A 21,797-nucleotide genomic window follows, 5' to 3' on the forward strand; every position below is an offset into this window, starting at 1 on the left:
AATGGCAGCCAATATGTAATTTGTTTCCTAACTGCTTGCTGCACCTGCCTGTCTGCTTTCATTGATTGGACTATAGGACAACCAAATAGTTTTACTTTTTTAAAAGTTAATTCACAGGATATGCCTTGACCAGCATTTATTGCCCATCTCTAATTACTCAAAGGGCACTTAGGAGACAATGACATATCTGTGGGAATGGAGTCACATGTAGACCAGACCAGTAAGAACAACAGATTTCCTTCCCTGAAGTACACCAGTGAACCAGATGGGTTCTTCTGACCTTTGGTAGCAGTTTTATGGTCCTCATCCGAATCATAATTACAGATTCTTATTGAATTCCTTTGCAGAACTACATTTCTCAACATATCGCGATTTAAATCATACCCTGCCTTTCTGCTTTGCCCACCAAATTGTATAACTTCAGATTTAGCTAAATTATACTGGGCCTACTTTGGGTTTGCCCACACTCTTGACCTGTTTCAATCACCCTGCAGCTTCCTTGCATCCTCCTCACAATTCACAATCCCACCTAGTTTTGTGACTTCAGCAAACTGAGAAATATTGCTTGTGATTCATCAACCACGTAATTTATGTGTGTTGTGAATAGCTGGGGCTCAAGCACTAATCTATGCAGTATACCACTAGTCATCACTTGCTACCTGGAAAAAGACCCATTTACATCCACTCTCCGTTTCCAGCCTGTCAATCATTTCTGATTTCATACAGACATGTTGCTTTAATTTTCCCCACTAGCCTTTTTGAAATCTAAATCTGCATCCACTGGTTTTCCCTTGTCTATTCTACTAATTATATTCCCAGAAAACTTTAGAAGATTTGATAAGCATGATTTCCTTTTCATAAACCCATTCTGACTGTATTTAATCCTGTTTATGCTTTTTCGGTTCAAAGGAAACAGAGAACATACAATACGCTGAGCAACATAAATGTCTGACCTTCATAAAACATGTATTCCTTTAAGAGCAGTAAGGCTTATGCATCACAAAAAAGGCCACAACTGTCCACAACGTTCATGCTTAGTCATGAGTTATGAAATGTGGCTGTTATCAGGTTACCCTCAGGCCTATCTGCCTCATTTTACTTTGTCCATCTTCTTTAACATCAGTATTGTATAAGTCAACATTTTCATCATACGACCCTTCTTTCTAATTTGAGGATTCAGCCGATTGGTTCATCTCCCCATCTCTTTAAGTTTACCATGTTGTTGAGCTAGGTTGTGCAGAACATAGCAGGCAATCTACTCTGGAGAAACTGTCCAATGAATACTGGATGTTCCTGACAATGGAAGCACAGTTTCAGAAGACCATTGCCTCTTTAATGACCACTCTAGTGGATGCATGGGCACCATTATAGTGCAGTTGAGCATGAGTCTGAGGTTGCACATTGGGGTCACTAGCTACGCTTTCTGGGAATACCATTTGTCACCCAAAGCCAATTCTGGAGATGATATGGCAGCAGTCATTGGATGAACCAGGGAATTGTGCAGAATGTATGAATGGTGACAGTACCCTGGATGATAAGTGTACATCTGCAGAAATCACAAAGATTTGGACATTGAAGGACTGTTCACAAATCTGGCTGCCAGGGAGCTCTGAGTGACACATGCACAGTCAGTGTCCCTTTGCACCTGAGGGAATCTAGTAATAGTTTCAATTTTGGGATCCTTAGACAGCTTGACTTTCTGGGTCAATGGGCAAACTGAATTGCTTTCCTGTAAAGGAGAGCAGTGAACTCACAAAAAAATGTTCATGAGCTGCTGATTAGGAGATGCTTTACATATTCCCAACAGATCTTTTGAAGGAGCCAGGGACAAGGAAGTTCAATGCTGCTATGTTTGTATTCATGAATCCATGTGCCCATTACTACACTATGTGATGTAGTCTTAATAAATCAGAAAGTTAAGTCTGCACTACAGTTGACCTCATTTGTATGGTCCTGTGAAGGCTTCAATGTGAATGATTGGGCAGTTGTTTCAGTCCCCACAAACCCAACCCAAACCTGGTTGAAATGCTAAACAAAAAACCCAAAAGAATTGTGGATACTGGAAATCAGAAACAAAAGCAGAAATATCTGGAAAATCTCAGCAGGTCTGCCAGCATCTGTGGAGAGAAGTCAGAATTAACGCTCTGGATCTAGTTCTGAAGAAGAGTTGCTGGACTCAAAACATTAACCCTGACTTCTCTCCAGAGATGCTGCCAGACCTGCTGAGATTTTCTAGCCATTTCTGTTTTTGTTTCTGATTGAAATGCTATATGTTTGTTGCTTTTATACCTTAAATACATTTATGATGCAATTGCTGCTTTACTCCAATGCAAATGTCATTTCTCACACAATAGCTTTCGGTACTTTCCGTGTTGACCTCTTGTTCTGACTGTATGCTGACTCTGCCTAAAAATCATTGCATTACACAGCTCAGGACTAATTTTGTTGGAATGTTGTCAGAGCCTATGGACTTTGAAATACAGTGCCAACCTATTTACAAATATTCAACTTACAAATGCTTGTACTTACGAATATGATTCCATGTAGTGGTGTAATTTTAAACACCTAACTTATGAACATTTCCTGTACTTACAAATGGCTACTTTACATTGTCCTGCACTGTGGTCTGAATTGCCAACAAAATCAACTGACAAATGGATTCCAAAATGGAACCTGTTTCCATCCTAAGAACTGCCTGTATCCTGATATCATATGGAATAGGATGAAGACTGGTATCTATGATGTTAGGGACCTCTAGAGGAAGCCGAGATGGATCATTCACCCAGGTGGAGATTAGCTGAAGATTGTTGTGCCTTACCTTTTGCACTGACGTGCTGGGCTCCTCTGTCATTGAAAATGGATCTTTCTCCTCCAGTGAGTTGTTTAATTGCCCACCACCATTCACAATTGAAATTAGCAGAACTGCAGAGCTTAGATCAGACCCACTGGCTGTGGGATTGCTTAGCTTGATCTATGATTTGCTGCTGTGCTATGCTTCACTAGGTTAACACCTCACTTTTACCTGTTACTGCAACTGGCATGCCCTTCTGTTGTCTTAATTGAACCAGAGTTGATCTCCTGTCTTGATGATACTGGTAGAGTCAGGGATATGCTGGGACATGGGGCTGCATATTGTATTGTTGCTGATGCCCACAGTGCCTCATGGGTGCCCAATCTTGAGTTGCTAGATCAGTTCAAATTCTCTACCATATAGCATGGTGATAACTGGCACACAACATGCTGAAGATGTTCAATGTGAATAACTATATTAGAACAGTCAAGAATTCCCCTGGGGTGCTGCTGTGGGAGAGCAATTCTTAAAGAAACTTGCGAGGAATAATAGTGAGGCATGGATTGAGACTCAGTAGTATTGTGTGAGCTGCTGGGTTTAAAGTACTTAAGAGTGCAAGAGCTTTGCTCACTCCAGCTGACTCAACCCTTCTGGGTCTGCTCAAAGGCCGTCCACACTCAACTGGCTTCTGGTCCTAACACCCGCCCCCTTTCCCATCCCGTACCATCCGTCTCCCAGGATTCAGGTTCTACTTAACTCCTGCCGCCCTCAGTTCCCTGTACTCTGACCATTTCCTCACCCTTGACCTCTGCGAACCACACCTAGCCCTGACCCCTGTCCACACCAGAGCCAGCCCTGACCCCTGTCCACACCAGACCTAGCCCTGACCTCTGTCCTCACCACACCCAGCCCTGACCCCTGCCTTCACTATACCCAGCCCTGACCCACCGTCCTCACCACACCCAGCCCTGACCCCTGCTTTCACTATATCCAGCCCTGACCCACTGTCCTCACCACACCCAGCCCTGACGCCTGCCCTCACTATACCCAGCCCTGACCCCCTGTCCTCACCACACCCAGCCCTGACCCCTGCCCTCACTATACCCAGCCCTGACCCCCTGTCCTCACCACACCCAGACCTGACCCCCTGCCCTTACTATACCCAGACCTGACCCCTGTCCTCACCACACCCAGTCCTGACCTTGTGACCTCACCAGACCCAGCCTTGACTCCATGACCTCTGCTCATCAAACCCAGCCCGATCCTGACCCCCGACTCCTGCTCACTATACCCAGCCGTAACCCCTGACATCTGCTCACCACACCTAACCCTGATCTCCTGACACCTGCTCACTATACCCAGCCATAACTCCAACTCCTGTTCACCACACCTAACCCTGATCCCCGATACCTGCTCACTATACCCAGCTATAACCCCTGACCCCTGCTCATCACAGCTAACCCTGATCCCCGACACTGCTCACTATACCAAGCTATAACCCCTGACCCCTGCTCACCACACCTAATCCTGAGCCCCGACCCCTGCTAACTACACCCATCCATAACCTTGACCCCTGCTCACCACACCTAACCCTGAACCCTGCTCACTATACCCAGCCATAACCCCTGACCCCTGCTCACCACACCTAACCCTGAACCCTGCTCACTATACCCAGCCATAACCCCTGACCCCTGCTCACCACACCTAACCCTGACCCCCTGACTCCTGCTCACTACACCCAGCCATAACCCCTGAGCCTTACTCACCTCACCTAATCCTGACCCCTGCTCTGCACACCCAGCCTTGACCCCCTGACCTCTGCTCGCCCTCTCCATTCCCCACCTCCCACTCTCAGATAAACATAGACTCCACTCATAACATTGTCTCCTCACCCTCCCACTTCCTCAATAGCAGTGAACATTGCCTAGTCCATCATGCAAGCCAATCTTGTATCTATTGACTTCCATCTATACTTCTCGAAGCTGCAGAAAGACAGCCAACATCATCAAAAACCCCTCCCACCCTGGTTATAATCTCTTCCAACCTCTTCCATCAGGCAGAAGATACAAGAGCTTAAACAATCGCACCAACAGGTTCAATGACAACTTCTCCCCCGCTGTCAATAGACTTCTGAATGGGTCTCTCAAATTTCAAACCTGTAATGTTCAAACCTGTCAAACCCTCTTTGCAGCCGTAACTTTATATTCCTCGGCCTGTTCTAACACCTCATGATCTTGGCATGGTCTGCTCTGTACTGCACACAAAACAAAACTTTGCACTGTACACAGGCACATGCAACAATAATAAATCAAATCAAAACAGAAAATTTCATGTTCATCCCTACTGGGACAGCAAGATCTCCATCAGTAATTGCTCAGTAGTTACCACAATGTGTTTTGGATAGACTTAAAAATCAATAAATCATTGCAAGTACACCTAGTTAGCACTTTATCGATTATAAATCGTCCTACTCAACCGATGATGCCTAATCTTTATCATGGAATTGCTAATTATCTTTTTTGTTGGATCATTTTGATGAGAGTGCAGCATTCTACCGAGTTGTGTACCTTTAAGTGTTCCCTTGGTGTTGTGCATTGACAGGTGAGAGGAGTGTCAGGTTACTAACGAGAAACGACTGTGCGCGGACACGGCAGTGGCTTCGTTGGAACAAGGGGCTTTAAACTTGCCCTCAATGACCCTGTGGCCCATTGCCCAGGGATAACTGAGGGTCAGACACAAACAACCATGCCGCTGGGGAAAAAAGTGCGGCCAAGTTCTGCCGCAGGGAAGTTGGAGACTTTTGCCATTAGCAGGTACTTTCCTCATGAACACGCACAAAGACATTGTCCTGTGTTGTTAATAGTAATACAGTAATGGAAGGCGATTGTTGTCCATAGGGCTGCAAAAGTGCGGGAATCCGGAAGCTTCTCTGAATATAAATAATCATACAATTATTGATTTGGGAATATAACCAACGGCTTATGCCGTGTTTTGTAGATGCCATTTCCTGTTGTCAGGGCATCAGAGACTCAGCCTCTGAGCGATGCTTCTACCTGACAGGCTAGGAACTCGGGTCATTTGCAGGAAGTAGAAGCTGAAATCATGTAACACTCTCTGTGAGTCCAAACCAGTCCGAAAGGATCTCGCAGCTTAAGGGGTCTTCGGCCACATCTTTTAACTGGACTGTTTTATTTGTTTCCAATTGAGGTTGACGTAAAACTGTTTAGAAGGCGGTCGTTAGATCAGAAGCAAATGTTGTTCAATCTATCAACCAGAAACTGAATTGGAATAGCTATAATAAATAGAGCGGTTCCAAGAGCAGATCAGAATTAGGAATCCCATACGCGTAACCCATCTCCTGATCTGCCCTCACTCCCCACGCTAGTCCACCAGTAATAAGACATAAGTCAGGAATGTGATGGAATACTCTCCATTCTCCGGGACCATTGCAGTTCAAACAACATCACTCAGAACAAAGCAACCCACATCCATTAACATTCATTCATTCCACTCCCAGTGCACAGTAGCAGCCATATATACTGCTCTGGTTAGGCCCTATTTGGAGTACTGTGTCCAGTTTTGGTCCCCACACCTCAGGAAGGACATACTGGCACTGGAACGTGTCCAGCGGAGATTCACACGGATGATTCCTGGAATGGTTGCTCTAAGATACGAGGAACGGCTGAGGATCCAGGGATTGTATTCATTGGAGTTTAGAAGATTAAGGGGAGACTTAATAGAAACTTACATGATAATACATGGCTTGGAAAGGGTGGACGCTAGGAAATTTTTTCCGTTAGGCGAGGAGACTAAGACCCGTGGACACAGCCTTAAAATTAGAGGGGGTAAATTCAGAACAGAAATGCGGAGACATTTCTTCAGCCAGAGAGTGGTGGGCCTGTGGAATTCATTGCTGCAGAGTGCAGTGGAGGCTGGGACACTAAATGTCTTCAAGGCAGAGATTGATAGATTCTTGATGGCTCGAGGAATTAAGGGCTACGGGGAGAACTCTGGTAAGTGGAATTGAAATGCCCATCAGCCATGATTGAATGGCAGAGTGGACTCGATGGGCCAAATGGCCTTACTTCCACTCCTATGTCTTATGGTCTTATACTATCTTCACTGCAGGCTCTTTTAGCCACAATTTCCAAACCCATGACTGTGACCATCTGGAAGGACAAGGACAGTGCAAACATGGGAACACTGCCAACTGTATGACTTTATAACTGCAAATTCCCCTCTGATCTTCTCACTATCCTGACTTGGAAATATATCTGTGTTCTTTCAGTCTCACTGGGTCAAAATCCTGGAACTCCATCCCTATAAGCATTGTGGGTGTACCTCAAGCACATGGACTACAGGAGTTCCAGAGGCAGCTCACCATCACCTCCTTCAGGACAACTGGGGATAGGCAATAAATGCTGGCCAGACCAATGTCACTCTCATCCCCCAAATCAATAAACAAAAAATCCTTGTGAACTGTTTCTGTGTAACAATAGTTGTAACAAAAGCAACCAATACAGACCTTATATACATATATGTGAAAATTCACACTAATTTCCCTTCAATTAGCTATAAGGCCATGCAGCAAAATGAATTTTTATAAACGGATCACAATTTGATGTAGCAAGGCAACAGACAGCATTGAATTTGGGGAAGGTTTGTCTTTCTCCATTTTGTCCTCAATAATGCTTCTTGTTATAAATTTCTTGCTACATTGATACTAGCTGCAAACAATCCTGGGAGTTCAGTGAAAAACACCAGTAATTGAATATCCAAACTAATCAGATTGAAGAAAGAGGTGTGAGTATTGAGAAGGAAGTAGACATTATTGGGTGAATTTAGTTTCATTTTAGCATACAGATCGAGAAGAAAGTGTGGATTAAGAGAGAAAAGTGACTGAAAACAAGTAAAAGAAATAAGGTTAACATTTGCAAATCTCCGATGATTGACACCTGAATGAATGAGAAGCCACACTTGGAATGGCTATGTTCAGTGCCAGAGAGACAATTTGGCAATGATTCCATGTTTCATGTTACTAAAAGGAAACTGTGCAAGACCAATCAGAAATGGACAGGATGTAACTTTCAACAGTGAGTTCATTTTGTGTCCTCTGTATAACTTCAACTTCACATCATTCAATGCATCACAGTTGTGAAGCTTTCAGTAAAATACTGCCTTCTCAAAGCTTGGCATGGACGAGCATGTTTCAGGTAGTAAAGTATTTCTATATTTAACCATGCATCTGCTGTTCTCTGAAGATCCTGTTAGTATTTGTGCCAAAGCAATGGTGACTCAATGAGGTTTACTGTTATTGTGACAGCAAACTAGGAGACCTAGTTACCACCACTTCTTTGCTATAACACAAATACCAAAGGAAAATACAGCAGATGCTGGAAATGTGGAAAAACAAAGGAAAACATTGAGCATATGTGATCCATATGCAGAGACAAACTGTTAATGTTTCAGCTTGATGTCTTTTGTAAGAATTATTGCTCAGTGTCCAACGAGAGAGAAGGATTCACCCTGTTCTGTGCTGATCAGTCTTTTGACTCATTTTCCCTTTCATCTGGCAAATTATTGCCATGTTAAAACTTATTCTTGATAGTGTGGACAGTAAGTACATACTCATCTATCAAATTCCTGATGTTCTACTATCTAAGGTCTGCTGGCCCAGTGATAGTACTCTTCCCTTATTCATAACCTTACTCCAGGGCATGTAGTTGTGTTACAGTGCATCACCGAGTGTTGTCATGTTGTATCGGAGATATGGCTTTTCAAAGGCAATGTCATACCAAAACTCTGATTTGGTGAATGTAAACGATTATAAAGTGTTAATTTAAAGTATAATAATTCCTGGTATCTCTGACGATGTTCAACCTTTAACCAAAGTTCTTTATTTGCTGTGTGCAGACTCTTGTGTTCACAACAACTATTCATTCACCAGCAACCACATTCCATTAAACAATAAGAAACAGGAACAGGAGTAGGCCATTCAGTCCCTTGAGCCTGCTCCTCTGCTTAGTAAGATCATAGCCTATCCAACATTCATCAGGTTCACTTTCCTGCCCTTTCACAACCCATTTAGTAGAATTCCAGCCTGTTTAACCTTTGCTTATAAGATAGTCTCTCCTAGTGGGAATCATTCTTGTGAACCTTCTTTGAACTGCCTTTACTTAAATGATGCCTTTCCTTTAAAAAGTGAACCAAAACTGCTCACAATATTCCTGATATGGTTTCACCAGCACCTTGTACAGTTGCAGTGTGACTTGCCTGTTCTTATAATCTAAGCCTCTTGAAATAAGGGCCAACATTTCATTAACCGTCAAAAACAGAACAGTTCTGAAGAAGAGTCACTGGACCCAAAATGTTAACTCTGATTTCTCTCCGTAGATGCTGCCAGACCTGCTGGGTCTTTCCAGCAATTTCTGGGTTTTTCTTTCTGATTCTATTAGCCTTTTTGTTTAGTTGCTGCATCTGCGTGCTAGCTTTCTCTGTTCCATGTACAAGTGGCCCTGAGTCCTTTTGTGTTGAGCTTTCTGCATTTTTTTCTCCATTTAAGTAATAATACGTTCCTTTGTTCTCCATACCAAAAAGAGCAACTTTTTATTTTCCACATTATGTTCCATTTGCTGACTATTTGCCCACTTACTTAACCTATCAATGTCTCTCTGCAAACTGTCTGTATGCCTCTTGCAACTTGCCTTTGCACCTATTTTTGTGTAGTCTGAAAATCTGGTGACAGTACATTCACTTCTTTCCTCCAAGTCATTAACATATTTTGTAAACTTCCAAGGGATCTTTTACTCTGATGTCACGTATTAAACATATAAAACCTGCCTCATCCCCTATTACCGGAGCTGGAAATGTGTTGCTGGAAAAGCGCAGAAGGTCAAGTAGCTTCCAAGGAGCAGAAGAATCGATGTTTTGGGCATGAGCCCTTCTTCAGGAATGAGGAATGTGTGCCAAATTGACTAAAATAAAAGGTAGGGAGGAGGGACTTGGGGGAGGGGCATTGGAAATGTGAGAGGTGGAAGGAGGTTAAGGTGAGGGTGATAAGGTTAGGGTGATAGGCCGAGTGGGGGTGGGGGCGGAGAGGTCAGGAAGAAGATTGCAGGTTAGGAAGGTGGTGCTGAGTTCGAGATTTGGAACTGAGACAAGGTGGGGGGGAGGGGAAATGAGGAAACTGGAGAAATCTGAGTTCATCTCTTATGGTTGGAGGGTTCCTAGTCGGAACATAAGGTGCCCTTCCTCCAGCCGTTGTGTTGCTATGGTCTGGCAATGCAGGAGTCCAAGGACCTGCATGTCCTTGGTGGAGTGGGAGAGGGAGTTGAAGTGTTGAGCCACGGGGTGGTTGGGTTGGTTGGTCCGGGTGTCCCAGAGGTGTTCACTGAAACGTTCCGCAAGTAGGCGACCAGTCTCCCCGATATAGAGGATGCCACATTGGGTGCAGCGGATGCAGTAAATGATGTGTGTGGAGGTGCAGGTTAATTTGTGGTGGATATGGAAGGATCCCCTGAGGCCTTGGAGGGAAGTAAGGGAGAAGGTCTGGGCTCAAGTTTTGCATTTCTTGCGGTTGCAGGGGAAGGTGCCAGGAGTGGAGGTTGGGTTGATGGAGGGTGTGGACCTGATGAGGGAGTCACAGAGGGAGTGATCTTTTTGGAACGCTGATAGGGAAGGGGAAGGAAATACATCCCTGGTAGTGGGGTCCGTTTGGAGATGGTGGAAATGATGATGGATGATACAATATATATGCAGGTTGGTGGGGTGGTAGGTGAGGACCAGTGGAGTTTTGTCCTGGTGGCGATTCGAGGGGTGGGACTCGAAGGCGGTGGAGCGAGAAGTGGAGGAGATGTGGTGGAGAGCATCGTTGACCACGTCTGGGGGGAAATTGAGGTCTTTGAAGAAGGAGGCCATCTGGGTTGTTCGGTATTGGAACTGGTCCTCCTGGGAGCAGATGCGACGGAGACGAAGGAATTGGGAATATGGGATGGCATTTTCACAGTGGGCAGGGTGGGAGGAGGTGTAGTCTAGGTAGCTGTGGGAGTCGAGACAGGCCGCCTACTTGCGGAACGTTTCAGAGAACACCTCTGGGACACCGGACCAACCAACACAACCATCCCGTGGCTCAACACTTCAACTCCCCCTCCCACTCCACCAAAGACATGCAGGTCCTTGGACTCCTCCATCGCCAGACCATAGCAACACAACGGCTGGAGGAAGGGCGCCTCATCTTCCGCCAAGGAACCCTCCAACCACAAAGGATGAACTCAGATTTCTCCAGTTTCCTCATTTCCCCTCCCCCCACCTTGTCTCAGTCCCAAACTTCGAACTCAGCACCACCTTCCTAACCTGCAATCTTCTTCCTGACCTCTCCGCCCCCACCCCCACTCCGGCCTATCACCCTCACCTTGACCTCCTTCCACCTATCGCATTTCCAACGCCCCTCCTCATCTTAGCCTGGCACACTTTCCTCATTCCTGAAGAAGGACTCATGCCCGAACCGTCGATTCTCCTGCTCCTTGGATGCTGCCTGACCTGCTGCGCTTTTCCAGCAACACATTTTCAGCTCTGATCTCCAGCATCTGCAGTACTCACTTTCCCCTATTACCGTATCCAAGATAGCCTGCTCCCTGGTTGGCTCCATAACCCATTGCTCTAGGAAACTATCCCTAATGCACGCTATGAATTCATTGTCGTGGCTACCCCTTTCAAGTTGATTGACCCAAGAAGATTAAAATGACACACAATTATTTCTCTATTCCTTTTACATGCTCTTATTATAGCCTTTCCCATGCAGTGGCTACTGTTTAAGAATCTATACGCAATTCCTACCAAAATCTTCTTCCCTTCGCTGTTTTATACCTCTGTCCAAATGGACTCTCCATGAACCAATTCTAAATCACCTCTCACAACCGTTCTCACTTTATCTCTTATTAAAATGCTAACTGATCATCTTTTCCATCCCTACTGTCTTTCAAATATCCCTGTTCAGTTCTCAGTTTTGATCTCTGTATAACCATGTTTCCCTAATGGATATGAGATCATTTCATTTACCTTGATTTATGCTGTTGGTTCATCCACCTTATTCCAAACATAGTACTTTGTGCATTAAGATATAAAGCCTTTAAATTTGCTGTGTTATCAAATTTACTTACAATCCTATGTTTCCTTGATGCAATATGATATTTGCATGTTTTATCCCTTCCTTTTGTTTTCTAGTAAAAGTTAACCCCATCAATAACCTGCAATTGTATATGCTCCTTTACTATTGATTTTATAACTTTCCATGGAATGGAACCCACCCAACCTCCAATATTTGGTTTAAAACCCTATCTCCAGCTCAAGTTATGTGATTCAGCAGGACTCCATTAGCAGCATGATTCCTATCCTACTGGATCAGCTTCCCCCTTCCCTAGTACTGATGCCAATGTCCCATGAATTCAAATCTATTTCTTTCACACCAATCATGTATTTAATCCTGGGCCAGTCAGATTGTGGCTCAGTTAATAATCCATAGATTATTATTTTTTTGATTCTGATTTTCAATTTAGCCCAGAGCTGCTATATTCCCTCAACAAATCCTCTTTCCTCATTCTATCTATATTATTGGTACCGATGTGGACCACGATAACTGGATCGTTCCACTCCCACACCAAATTCCTCCGCAGCCCAGATGAGACATCCTGAATCCGGGCACCAGGTAGGCAACACATCCTTTGAGACTCTCGGTCTTTGTTCCATGGTGCTATGGTCAGTTTACTCATCCTTTGTATAGCCCCTGCTCTTACCCACACAGGGAGTAAAAATCTCAAACCTGTTAGACAAGCCTAAGGGCTGAGGCTCCTTCAGCACTACCTTCTGGATGCCACTACCTGCTTTGCTCATAGTCAGACCATCCTAACCACTGACCAAATGTGAGGTAGTTAAACTAAGAGGTGTGAATCCCTGCTGAAACTGAGCACCCAGTAACTCTTCCCCTCCTCTTTGATGAGGCTTTGAATCAGCACATCAACTCTGAGCCAGAGCTCCTCAAGTAGCCAACACTTGCTACAGATGTAGTCACTGTGAGCCACAATGGGGTCTACCAGCTTCCACAACATGCAGGTACAACACATCACATGGCCCTGCATCTCTATTTTATTTACTTACATAGAATAGTACAGCACAGGAACAGGTCCTTCAGCTCACCATCGTTCTGTGCTGACTGTGATGCCATGCCAAACTAATCCTATCCACTTGTACATGGTCTACATCCCTCTTTTCTCAGCCTGTTTGTGAGCCTGTCTAAATGCCTGCAAAATGTTGCTATTGGATGTGCTTCTGCTACATCCCTGGGCAGCATGTTGCAGGCACCTACCACCCTCTGTGCAAAAACAAAACCTTTCTTTGTGCATCTCCTTTAAACCTTTCCCCTTTAACCTGAAAGATATGGCCTCTAGTGTTGACATTTCCTCCTGGGAAAGAGCCTATCTACCCTATCCTTGCTTCACATACTTTTATATCAGGTTGCCCCTCAGCCTCTGATATTCTAGTGAAAACAATCCAAATATGCCCAGCCTCTCCTTATAGTTAATGCGCTCCAAACCAGACAACATCTTGGTAAGACCATAAGACCATAAGACATTGGAGTGGAAGTAAGGCCATTCGGCCCATCGAGTCCACTCCGCCATTCAATCATGGCTGATGGGCATTTCAACTCCACTTACCAGAGTTCTCCCCGTAGCCCTTAATTCCTCGAGACAACAAGAATCTATCAATCTCTGCCTTGAAGACATTTAGCGTCCCGGCCTCCACTGCACTCCGTGGCAATGAATTCCACAGGCCCACCACCCTCTGGCTGAAGAAATGTCTCCGCATTTCTGTTTTGAATTGAACCCCTTTAATTCTAAGGCTGTGTCCACGGGTCCTAGTCTTCTCGCCTAATGGAAACAATTTCCTAGCGTCCACCCTTTCCAAGCCATGTATTATCTTGTACGTCTCTATTAAGTCTCCCCTTAATCTTCTAAACTCCAATGAATACAATCCCAGGATCCTCAGCCGTTCCTCATATGTTAGACCTACCATTCCAGGGATCATCTGTGTGAATCTCCGCTGGACACGTTCCAGGGCCAGTATGTCCTTCCTGAAGTGTGGGGACCAAAACTGGACACAGTACTCCAAATGGGGCCTAACCAGAGCTTTATAAAGTCTCAGTAGCACATCTCTGCTTTTATATTCCAACCCTCTTGAGATAAGTGACAACATTGCATTCGCTTTCTTAATCATGGACTCAACCTGCATGTTTACCTTTAAAGAATCCTCGACTAGCACTCCCAGATCCCTTTGTACTTTGGCTTTACTAATTTTCTCACCATTTAGAAAGTAGTCTATGCTTTTATTCTTTTTGCCAAAGTGCAAGACCTCGCATTTGCTCACGTTGAATTCCATCAGCCATTTCCTGGTAAACCTCATTTACACCCACCCCAAAGCTTCTATATCCTTTCCAAAGTGTGTCGACCAGGACTGCCTAAAATATTCTAAATGTGCTTAACTAAAGTTTCATACAGTTTCAAAATGACTTGCCGACTTTTATATTCAGTGCCTAGATGGGTGAAGGCAAGCACCACATTTTCTACTTGGGAACCCTGCAACCTTCTGAACTCAACGGTGAGTTCAACAATTTTAGGATCTGAGTAGTAATTGTAATGAGGTGAGCCAAGTGGACCTCATAGAATATGCGTTCCTGATTGGGGCTGTTAATCTGTTCCATTCAGATAGTTCTGGCTGATAAATATAAACAGGAGTGTCAGACGTTCTGAGAGCTGGCTCTGAGGGGGCTGGATAAGTGTCAAGGACTCTCCATGTATAAATAAAGGGTGACTTGGTGACAGGATAGCAGCCTCTGTGGAGTTATTTCACTGAGTACCTTCTTTCATGCCCTTACCTCAACCCCCATAGGTTGAGGACGGTCTGACTACGAGTAGAGCAGGTAGTGGGATCCAGAAGGTTGCTACTGTGGTCACCAGCAGCCCATCAGCAGCTGCTGATTGTCCTGGCCTAACCTTTATCCATTCCTGTCTGCTCAAACATCTCTGTCTGTCTGTCTGTCGCTATCTATCTCTCTATCTCTGATTTTGGCAGATGGAATATGATGAGGAAAAATTGTGAGGTGAAATGTTCAAAGGCAGGAAGAATAGAGGAGCTGGGTATTATTTAAATGGATGAAGTCTGCGGAAAGCTAGAGAAGAGGGATTGGGAGTGCTCGTCCATGAATCACAAAAAAGTTAGCATACAAGTTGAGTGAGTTATAGGGAAGACAAATGGCACGTTGGCCTTTTATTTCAAAGGGAATTAAGTATAAAAGCAGAGAGGCTTTGCTAAATATATATAAGGCACTAGTCAGAACACACCTGCAATACTGTGAACAGTTTTGGGCCCTTTATCTAAGGAAAGATGTACTGGCATTGAAGGCAGTCCAGTGAGGGGGTCACTAGGCTGATAGCAAGTACAGAGGGGGCGTTACTTGAGGAGAGGCTAAGTAAGTTATGACTGCACTCATTGGAATTTAGAAGAATGAGAGCTAACCTTTTTGAAACATGGAAAATTCTTCTCGGATTTGGCAAAGTGAATATGGAGACGTTGTCTCCTTTTTGCGGTAGTATCTAAGACTAAAAGGTGTAATCTCAGAATAACGAGTTGCTCATTTAAGACAGAGGTGAGGATATATCAGAAGGTAGTGAACCTGTGGATTCTTTACCACAGAGGGCTGTAGAGGCTGGGTTGTTAAATATATTCAAGGCTGATACAGATAGAATTTTAATCATTAAGGCAATTGAGAGTTTTGGAGAAAAAGCAGGAAAGTGCAGTTGAGGATTATCAGATCAGCCATTATCTGATTGAATACAGAGCAATGGGCTGAATGGCCTACTTCTGCTCGTATGTCTAATAGTTATGACCTAAAGTTGTTGAAATTGGTGTTTAGTTCAGAAGGATGTAGAGCACTGTTTCAAAAGATAAGATGCTCCTCAATCATGAGATAGGCCTCACTGGATGATTATCTATAACTGATACTGGACAGAAAGGTCAGCATGGGAGCAATGTAGGGATCAATACAAAATATTGATGTATTGAAGTGGGGACTTTGGATACACATCCCTTCTCCCTTTCATTCTCTGATAGGGTTTCTAGCGCATCTTTAATAAAGTTGACTTTTATTCTTCAGCTATAATAACTGCCCTGGCCTTCTCCGCTTGAGTTTGTAAATGGGCAATGATTGGATTTCATTCCTGCTTAGCAGGATGACTATTATTGCCATCTCATTAACATCTCACTGTGTGGACTTCAAAGTGTACATTTTAACATGGTCCAGAAAAGTTAGTTAACCACTCTCAATCATGCAAGGCACAATAACATAGCATAAGAACAACATTTTTTTATCAAGTAGTATGACCATGCTGGGGCTTTAAGAGATTATTTTGTCCTTTTTTTGATCTGTAAGAAAATAAACAGCTTGTGAGGCCTTCTTTTTTAGTTGTAACAATAGAAGCAGCCTGAATGGGTGTGGTCAAGCTCTCAGAACCAGTTTTAGTTTGGCTTTCAGCTATTGCTGTTGGAGTCTGGAAGAAGTAGAAGCTTATTGTTTTCCTCCCCTCTCAATTATAGCCAAACGCTGGGGTTTCTGTGCCTGCTACGGGAGTTTCATTTAACACAACCTGTTTTCTGAATTTGCCTGTTTATGGGATGTTACTATATTGGAAGTTAATCAGTAATAGTTACTGTATCTATTGTTCTATTAAGTTTTCCATTTGAGCTAAGTTATTCCAATTCCTTCTTTCTTTTGTTAATTTTTTAACTAGACTGGATTAATAAAGTATGTTTTGCTTTAAGTCTGGTGGTTTGACCAGTTGAATTACATCTGGAAGGCAACACTTTACATTTACCTTTGAAACAAAGAAAAAAAGTATGGACCACACTGTCTTTTGAAGGGGGTTTGGTCTGGTCCACAACAATATACACTCCAGATGTTTTTATTGGGAAGAAAAATGCAAATTTAGAAAATGCTATCATTTATTTAATTTTTCATTGTGTTTCAGCATTTTTCAAGACATCAGATCTGACATAGTCAAGCCTACAATACCCAGAATTAAATCTTCACAAGCGCGGGCAAAGACATCAATTCCAGGAACCAGACGAGGCTTGACTCCCATTGGGTGGCGTTCACAGGTTGAACAAGAGGAGCGTCCTGAGTGGTTAGAGTGGGAGCTAATTAAACAACGTAGCAGAAGGCACTCGGTGGGACTTTCCCAGAATGTGGCAACAAGCGACAATATTCAAAAGTTTGGAGACACACTAAAAAGCTTGAGAAAGGGCAAGGTAAAAGCAGGACAAGTCAATTAATTAATGAAATGTTATGAAATCGGTGATGTGTGTAGTTTGGTGAAATGATTGCTTGGCGCTAGGTATGACTGGGTTATGTGGTTCAATTTATCAAATAGTTTTGCTATAAGCCAACATTCTCACCTCCTGTCTTTCTCATTTCAGACAGCTTTTGCTTGACAGAATCCACTAGCCTAGATGAAAAGTTTGTTTTCAGTGCTAATGAAGTCAATCATTGCATAGCATCTCATCTAGTCTGATATTAGGCCATGAAGATCAGAAAAGCCCTGGGGCCAATTTTTAACTCTGTTCATCCAGCAGAAACAGATTTGGTAGATTGTAAAAAACAATTAAGTTACCAGCTTGGCTGAGTTGGTTTGGGGCAACAACTTGTATCAACAGCTGGTAATATTCCAAAAAGGTTGCTGCACTGTTTGAATGTGTTCCTGTCTATAAGTTGTTTGTGCCAGTAGCCATGCAACTGCAACTAAATCATGCACTGTTTACCTCGCAGTTTACAAACCCATTACAAGCAAGATAATTAATTATATTTTGTTTCAATAAGATAATTGGACAAGAATGCTGCTTGTGACCAGACAGCCTGCTGAAGGCAGATCTGCATGTGAATGGTGCCCCTTGTGTGAGATGCTGGTCAACTGCTGATGCTTTTGGGTGTCTCTAAATTTTGCCTTTTAAACGTTTGAAATTCTCTACAATTGTATCTATCATTGAATCTGGCTAATGCTGCTGCTTTTAAAAGAAAATCAAAAGAATTTGATGTGTTCGCTTTTTGCTTGTTGAGTGTCTGAACTATCTTCCAACTGGATAGTAATTAAAACTGGGGATAATTACTTTTTCTCTATCTCTGGTCAAGGAGGTCTAAAGAACTACATGGTGTTCCACCTACCCAGATTGGCAAACTCAAAGCAACAGTAAGGGAAGGATCACAATAACCTGGATGTCTCCATTCCCTACTGCAATGAGATTCTTGAGGGCCATCAAAACAATTTATGGAACACCTTATTCCCAAAAGTAAGATAAAACATCAATACAGTGGGGACGTGAGGAAATCCAATTTTATTGCAATGAGATTTTAGATGCCTTAATTCTGAAGCTCATTATATCTCTTGTTTAAATCTATCCAGACTGTTATGTAGCATGTTGTTTTTTTTAAAAAAAAGGATGTGGAGGCATTGGAACGAGTGCAGAGGAGGTTTACCAGGATGTTGCCTGGAATGGTAGGAAAATCTTATGAGGAAAGGCTGAGGCACTTGGGGCTGTTCTCATTGGAGAAGAGAAGGTTTAGGGGAGATTTGATAGAGGTGTATAAGATGATTAGGGGTTTAGATAGGGTTGACAGTGAGAACCTTTTACCGCTAATGGAGTCAGGTGTTACTAGGGGACACAGCTTTAAATTAAGGGGTGGTAGGTATAGGACAGATGTTAGGGGTAGATTCTTTACACAGCGGGTTGTGAGTTCATGGAATGCCCTGCCAGTAGCAGTGGTGAACTCTCCTTCTTTATGGTCATTTAAGCGGGCATTGGATAGGCATTTGGAAGTTATTGGGCTAGTGTAGGTTAGGTAGGATTCGGTCGGCGCAACATCGAGGGCCGAAGGGCCTGTACTGCGCTGTATCTTTCTATGTTCTATGTTCTATAATTGATCAGTCCTCTTTCAAACTGGTTAACAAATATATAGTAGAGAATGCACAACTTCTAATAAAACGTTTGCTCTTGAGATGTGGACTTCGCTGGCTGGCCAAGATTTATTACACATCCCTAGTTGCTTTGAGAAGGTAATGGTTGTGAGCTACCTTCTTGAACCACTACAGTCCATGTGCTGTAGGTTGACCCATGATGTCCTTGGTGGAGAGTGGAGTTTCAGGATCTTGACCCAGCAACAGTGAAGGAAGGGCGAAATACTTCCAAGCCAGGATGGTCAGTGTCTTGGAGGGGAACTTGCAGGTAGTAGTGTTCTCATGTATCAGCTCTTGTCCTTCTAGATGGAAGTGGTTTTTGGGTTTGGAAGGTGCTATGCATCTTGTAGGTAGTGCACATGGTGCTGCCATTGAGTGTCTGTGGTGGAGGAAGTAGATGTTCGTGGATGTAGTGCCACTCAAGTGGGCCGTTTTTTTCCTGGATGGGGTCAAGCTTCTGGAGTGTTCTTGGAGCTATACTCATCCGGGCAAATGGGGAGTATTCCATCACATTCCTGACTTGTGCCTTGTAAATGGTGGACAGGCTTTGGCGAGTCAGGAGGTGAGTTACTCACTGAAGTATTCCTAGCCTCTGATCTGCTCTTGTAGCCACTGTGTTTATGTGGTGAGTTCAGTTGAGTTTCTGGTTAATGGTAACCTCAAGGATGCTGGTAGTGGGAGATTCAGTGATGATTAGATTGTCTCTTATTGGAAATGGTCATTGCCAGACATTTTTGTGGCACAAATGTTACTTGCCACTTGTCAGTCCAAGCCTGGATCTTGTCTAGATCTTGTTTTGAACATGGACTGTTTTAGTATCTGAGGAATCACGAATGGTGCTGAATATTGTGCAATCATCTGTGAACATTCTCACTTCAGACCTTATGATGGAGAAAAGGTCATTGATGAAATGACTGTAGATGGTTAGGCCTTGGACACTACCCTGAGACACACCTACAGAGATGTCCTGGAACTGACGTACCTCCAACAACCACAATCTTCCAAATAGAGAGAATTTGGCTCCTAATACCCATTGTTTCCAATTTTGTTAGGGCTCCTTAATGCCACACTTGGTTGAATGTGCCTTGATGTCAAGGGCTGTCACTCTCACCTCATGTCCGGAATTCAGCTCTTTTGTCCACTTTTGACGCAAGGCTGTAATGAGGTCTGGAGCTGAGTGGCCCTGTTCAAACTCAAAACTGGGCATCACTGAGCAGGTTATTGCTGAGCAGGTGCTGCTTGATAACACTGTTGATGGCATCTTCCATCACTTTACTGGCGATCAAGAGTCGACTGATGGAGTGGTAATTGGCTGTTTTGGATTTTCCCTGCTTTTTCCACATTGTCAGGTAGATGCCAGTGATGTAACTGTACTGGATAAGACTGTCTAGAGGAGTGGCAAGGTTTGGAGCACAAGTCTTCAGTAGTATTGCTGAAATGTTGTCAGGGTCCATTGGCTTTGCAGTATCCAGTGCCTCTAACCATTTCTTGATATCCTATTGAGTGAATTGAATTGGTTGAAGGCTGGAATCTATAATGCTGGAGACCATTGGCGGAGGCCGAGCTGAATCATCCACTCAGCACTGTTGGCTACAAATTGTTGAGAATACTTCAACCTTATCTTTTGCAGTGGTGTGCTGGCCTCTCCCATCATTGAGGATGGGGATATTTGTAGAGCCTCCTCTTCCAGTTTAATTGTCTTCCACCATTCGTGACTGGAATTGGCAGGCCTGCAGAGCTTAGATCTAATCTATTGGTTGTGGGATCACTTAGCACTGTCTGTCACTTGGTTATGCTGTTTGGCATGCAAGTAGTCCTGTTCGGTAGCATCACCAGGTTGACACCTCATTTTTAGGTATGCCTGGTGCTGATCCTGGCATTCCCTTCTGCACTCTGCAATGAACCAGGGTTGATCCCCAAGTTTGATGGTAATGTTTGAGTGGGGGATATGCTGGGCCATGACGTTACAGATTGTGCTGGAATACAATTTTGCTGCTATTGATGGTCCATAGCACCTCAGATGTTCGGTCTTGAGTTTAGCATGGTGATAGTGCCACACAACATGATGGAGGGAATTCTCAATGTGAAACCTGGTACTCAGTCACAAAGCCATCACAACTACACCACCCCACCCCTGCAGTTACCCATCGCTCTTTGTTGCTGCAGTGGCCTCATTCTCCAGGTCTCTCTTTTGGCCCTTTCTGCCTCAAATGAGTCTGACCAGTGGCATTGTCGAGAGGCTCAGCTGTTAAAACTTGTTGAGCATCTGTCATAGACTCCCAAGCAGGATTGCTGTGCCATTCCTCTAGCTTCCCACAGGGCTTAAAGACTACTTCCCTGATCTAAGGTTACATTTATACTGTTGCCATCTCTCTGAGACAGAGAGCTGCATGATTATTTCAGGTCTGATAGAACCCAATTTCTGCTTCTAAACAATTCCTGGCAATGTCACTTGTCAAGCTCCATTCTTATCCATTATATTTTAAATTATTTCAGAATATAAGAACGAGGTCCCTTTTTAATAGGATTTTGCCATTGAATGAGAGTGGAACTCTGGTATACCATCAAATGTCCAGTAGGTGTCTCACTGTGCTCAGCTTCAGAGTCAGGTTGCGGAATGATTTGCTTTAAGCTGTTCCCACCAAAATCGTATTTACATTTACTGGATCTTAGCTCTCAGTATTTTAAAGAATTGCATCACGTACTCCCTTTTACAACCTTTTTTCTCCATTATAAACAAATTCAATTTTGTAATCCAAACCTCTTTGCAAGCCAATCCTGTTTAAACAAAAGCCTATCCCTTTACGCTTCAACTGGATAGGATTTAATAATTCAGAAGTTGAAGAGACTATTTTCCCATCACCTTCAAAAATATAAAAGGTAAAATCACCATTGTGTTACTGAACCAAGGGGCTCCGTCATTGGAGAAAACAATTGATGTTAGTTTAACC

The 21,797-nt window shown here is 43.6% G+C and overlaps 1 protein-coding gene across 1 annotated transcript in view; it reads left to right on the forward strand.

Moving 5' to 3' along the window:
* The first annotated feature begins 5,468 nt into the window (after window positions 1-5,468).
* Window positions 5,469-21,797, forward strand: part of wdr95 (WD40 repeat domain 95) — a 115,569-nt gene continuing 99,240 nt past the window's right edge. The window contains exons 1-2 of the mRNA XM_060826772.1: window positions 5,469-5,604; window positions 16,867-17,146. Coding sequence (XP_060682755.1) covers window positions 5,537-5,604; window positions 16,867-17,146 — 348 coding nt within the window. The 5' untranslated portion in view covers window positions 5,469-5,536. The remainder of the gene's footprint in view (window positions 5,605-16,866; window positions 17,147-21,797) is intronic.

The sequence above is a fragment of the Hemiscyllium ocellatum genome, chromosome 6 (genome assembly GCF_020745735.1).
Source record: "Hemiscyllium ocellatum isolate sHemOce1 chromosome 6, sHemOce1.pat.X.cur, whole genome shotgun sequence".
Classification (NCBI taxonomy): Eukaryota; Metazoa; Chordata; class Chondrichthyes; order Orectolobiformes; family Hemiscylliidae; genus Hemiscyllium; species Hemiscyllium ocellatum.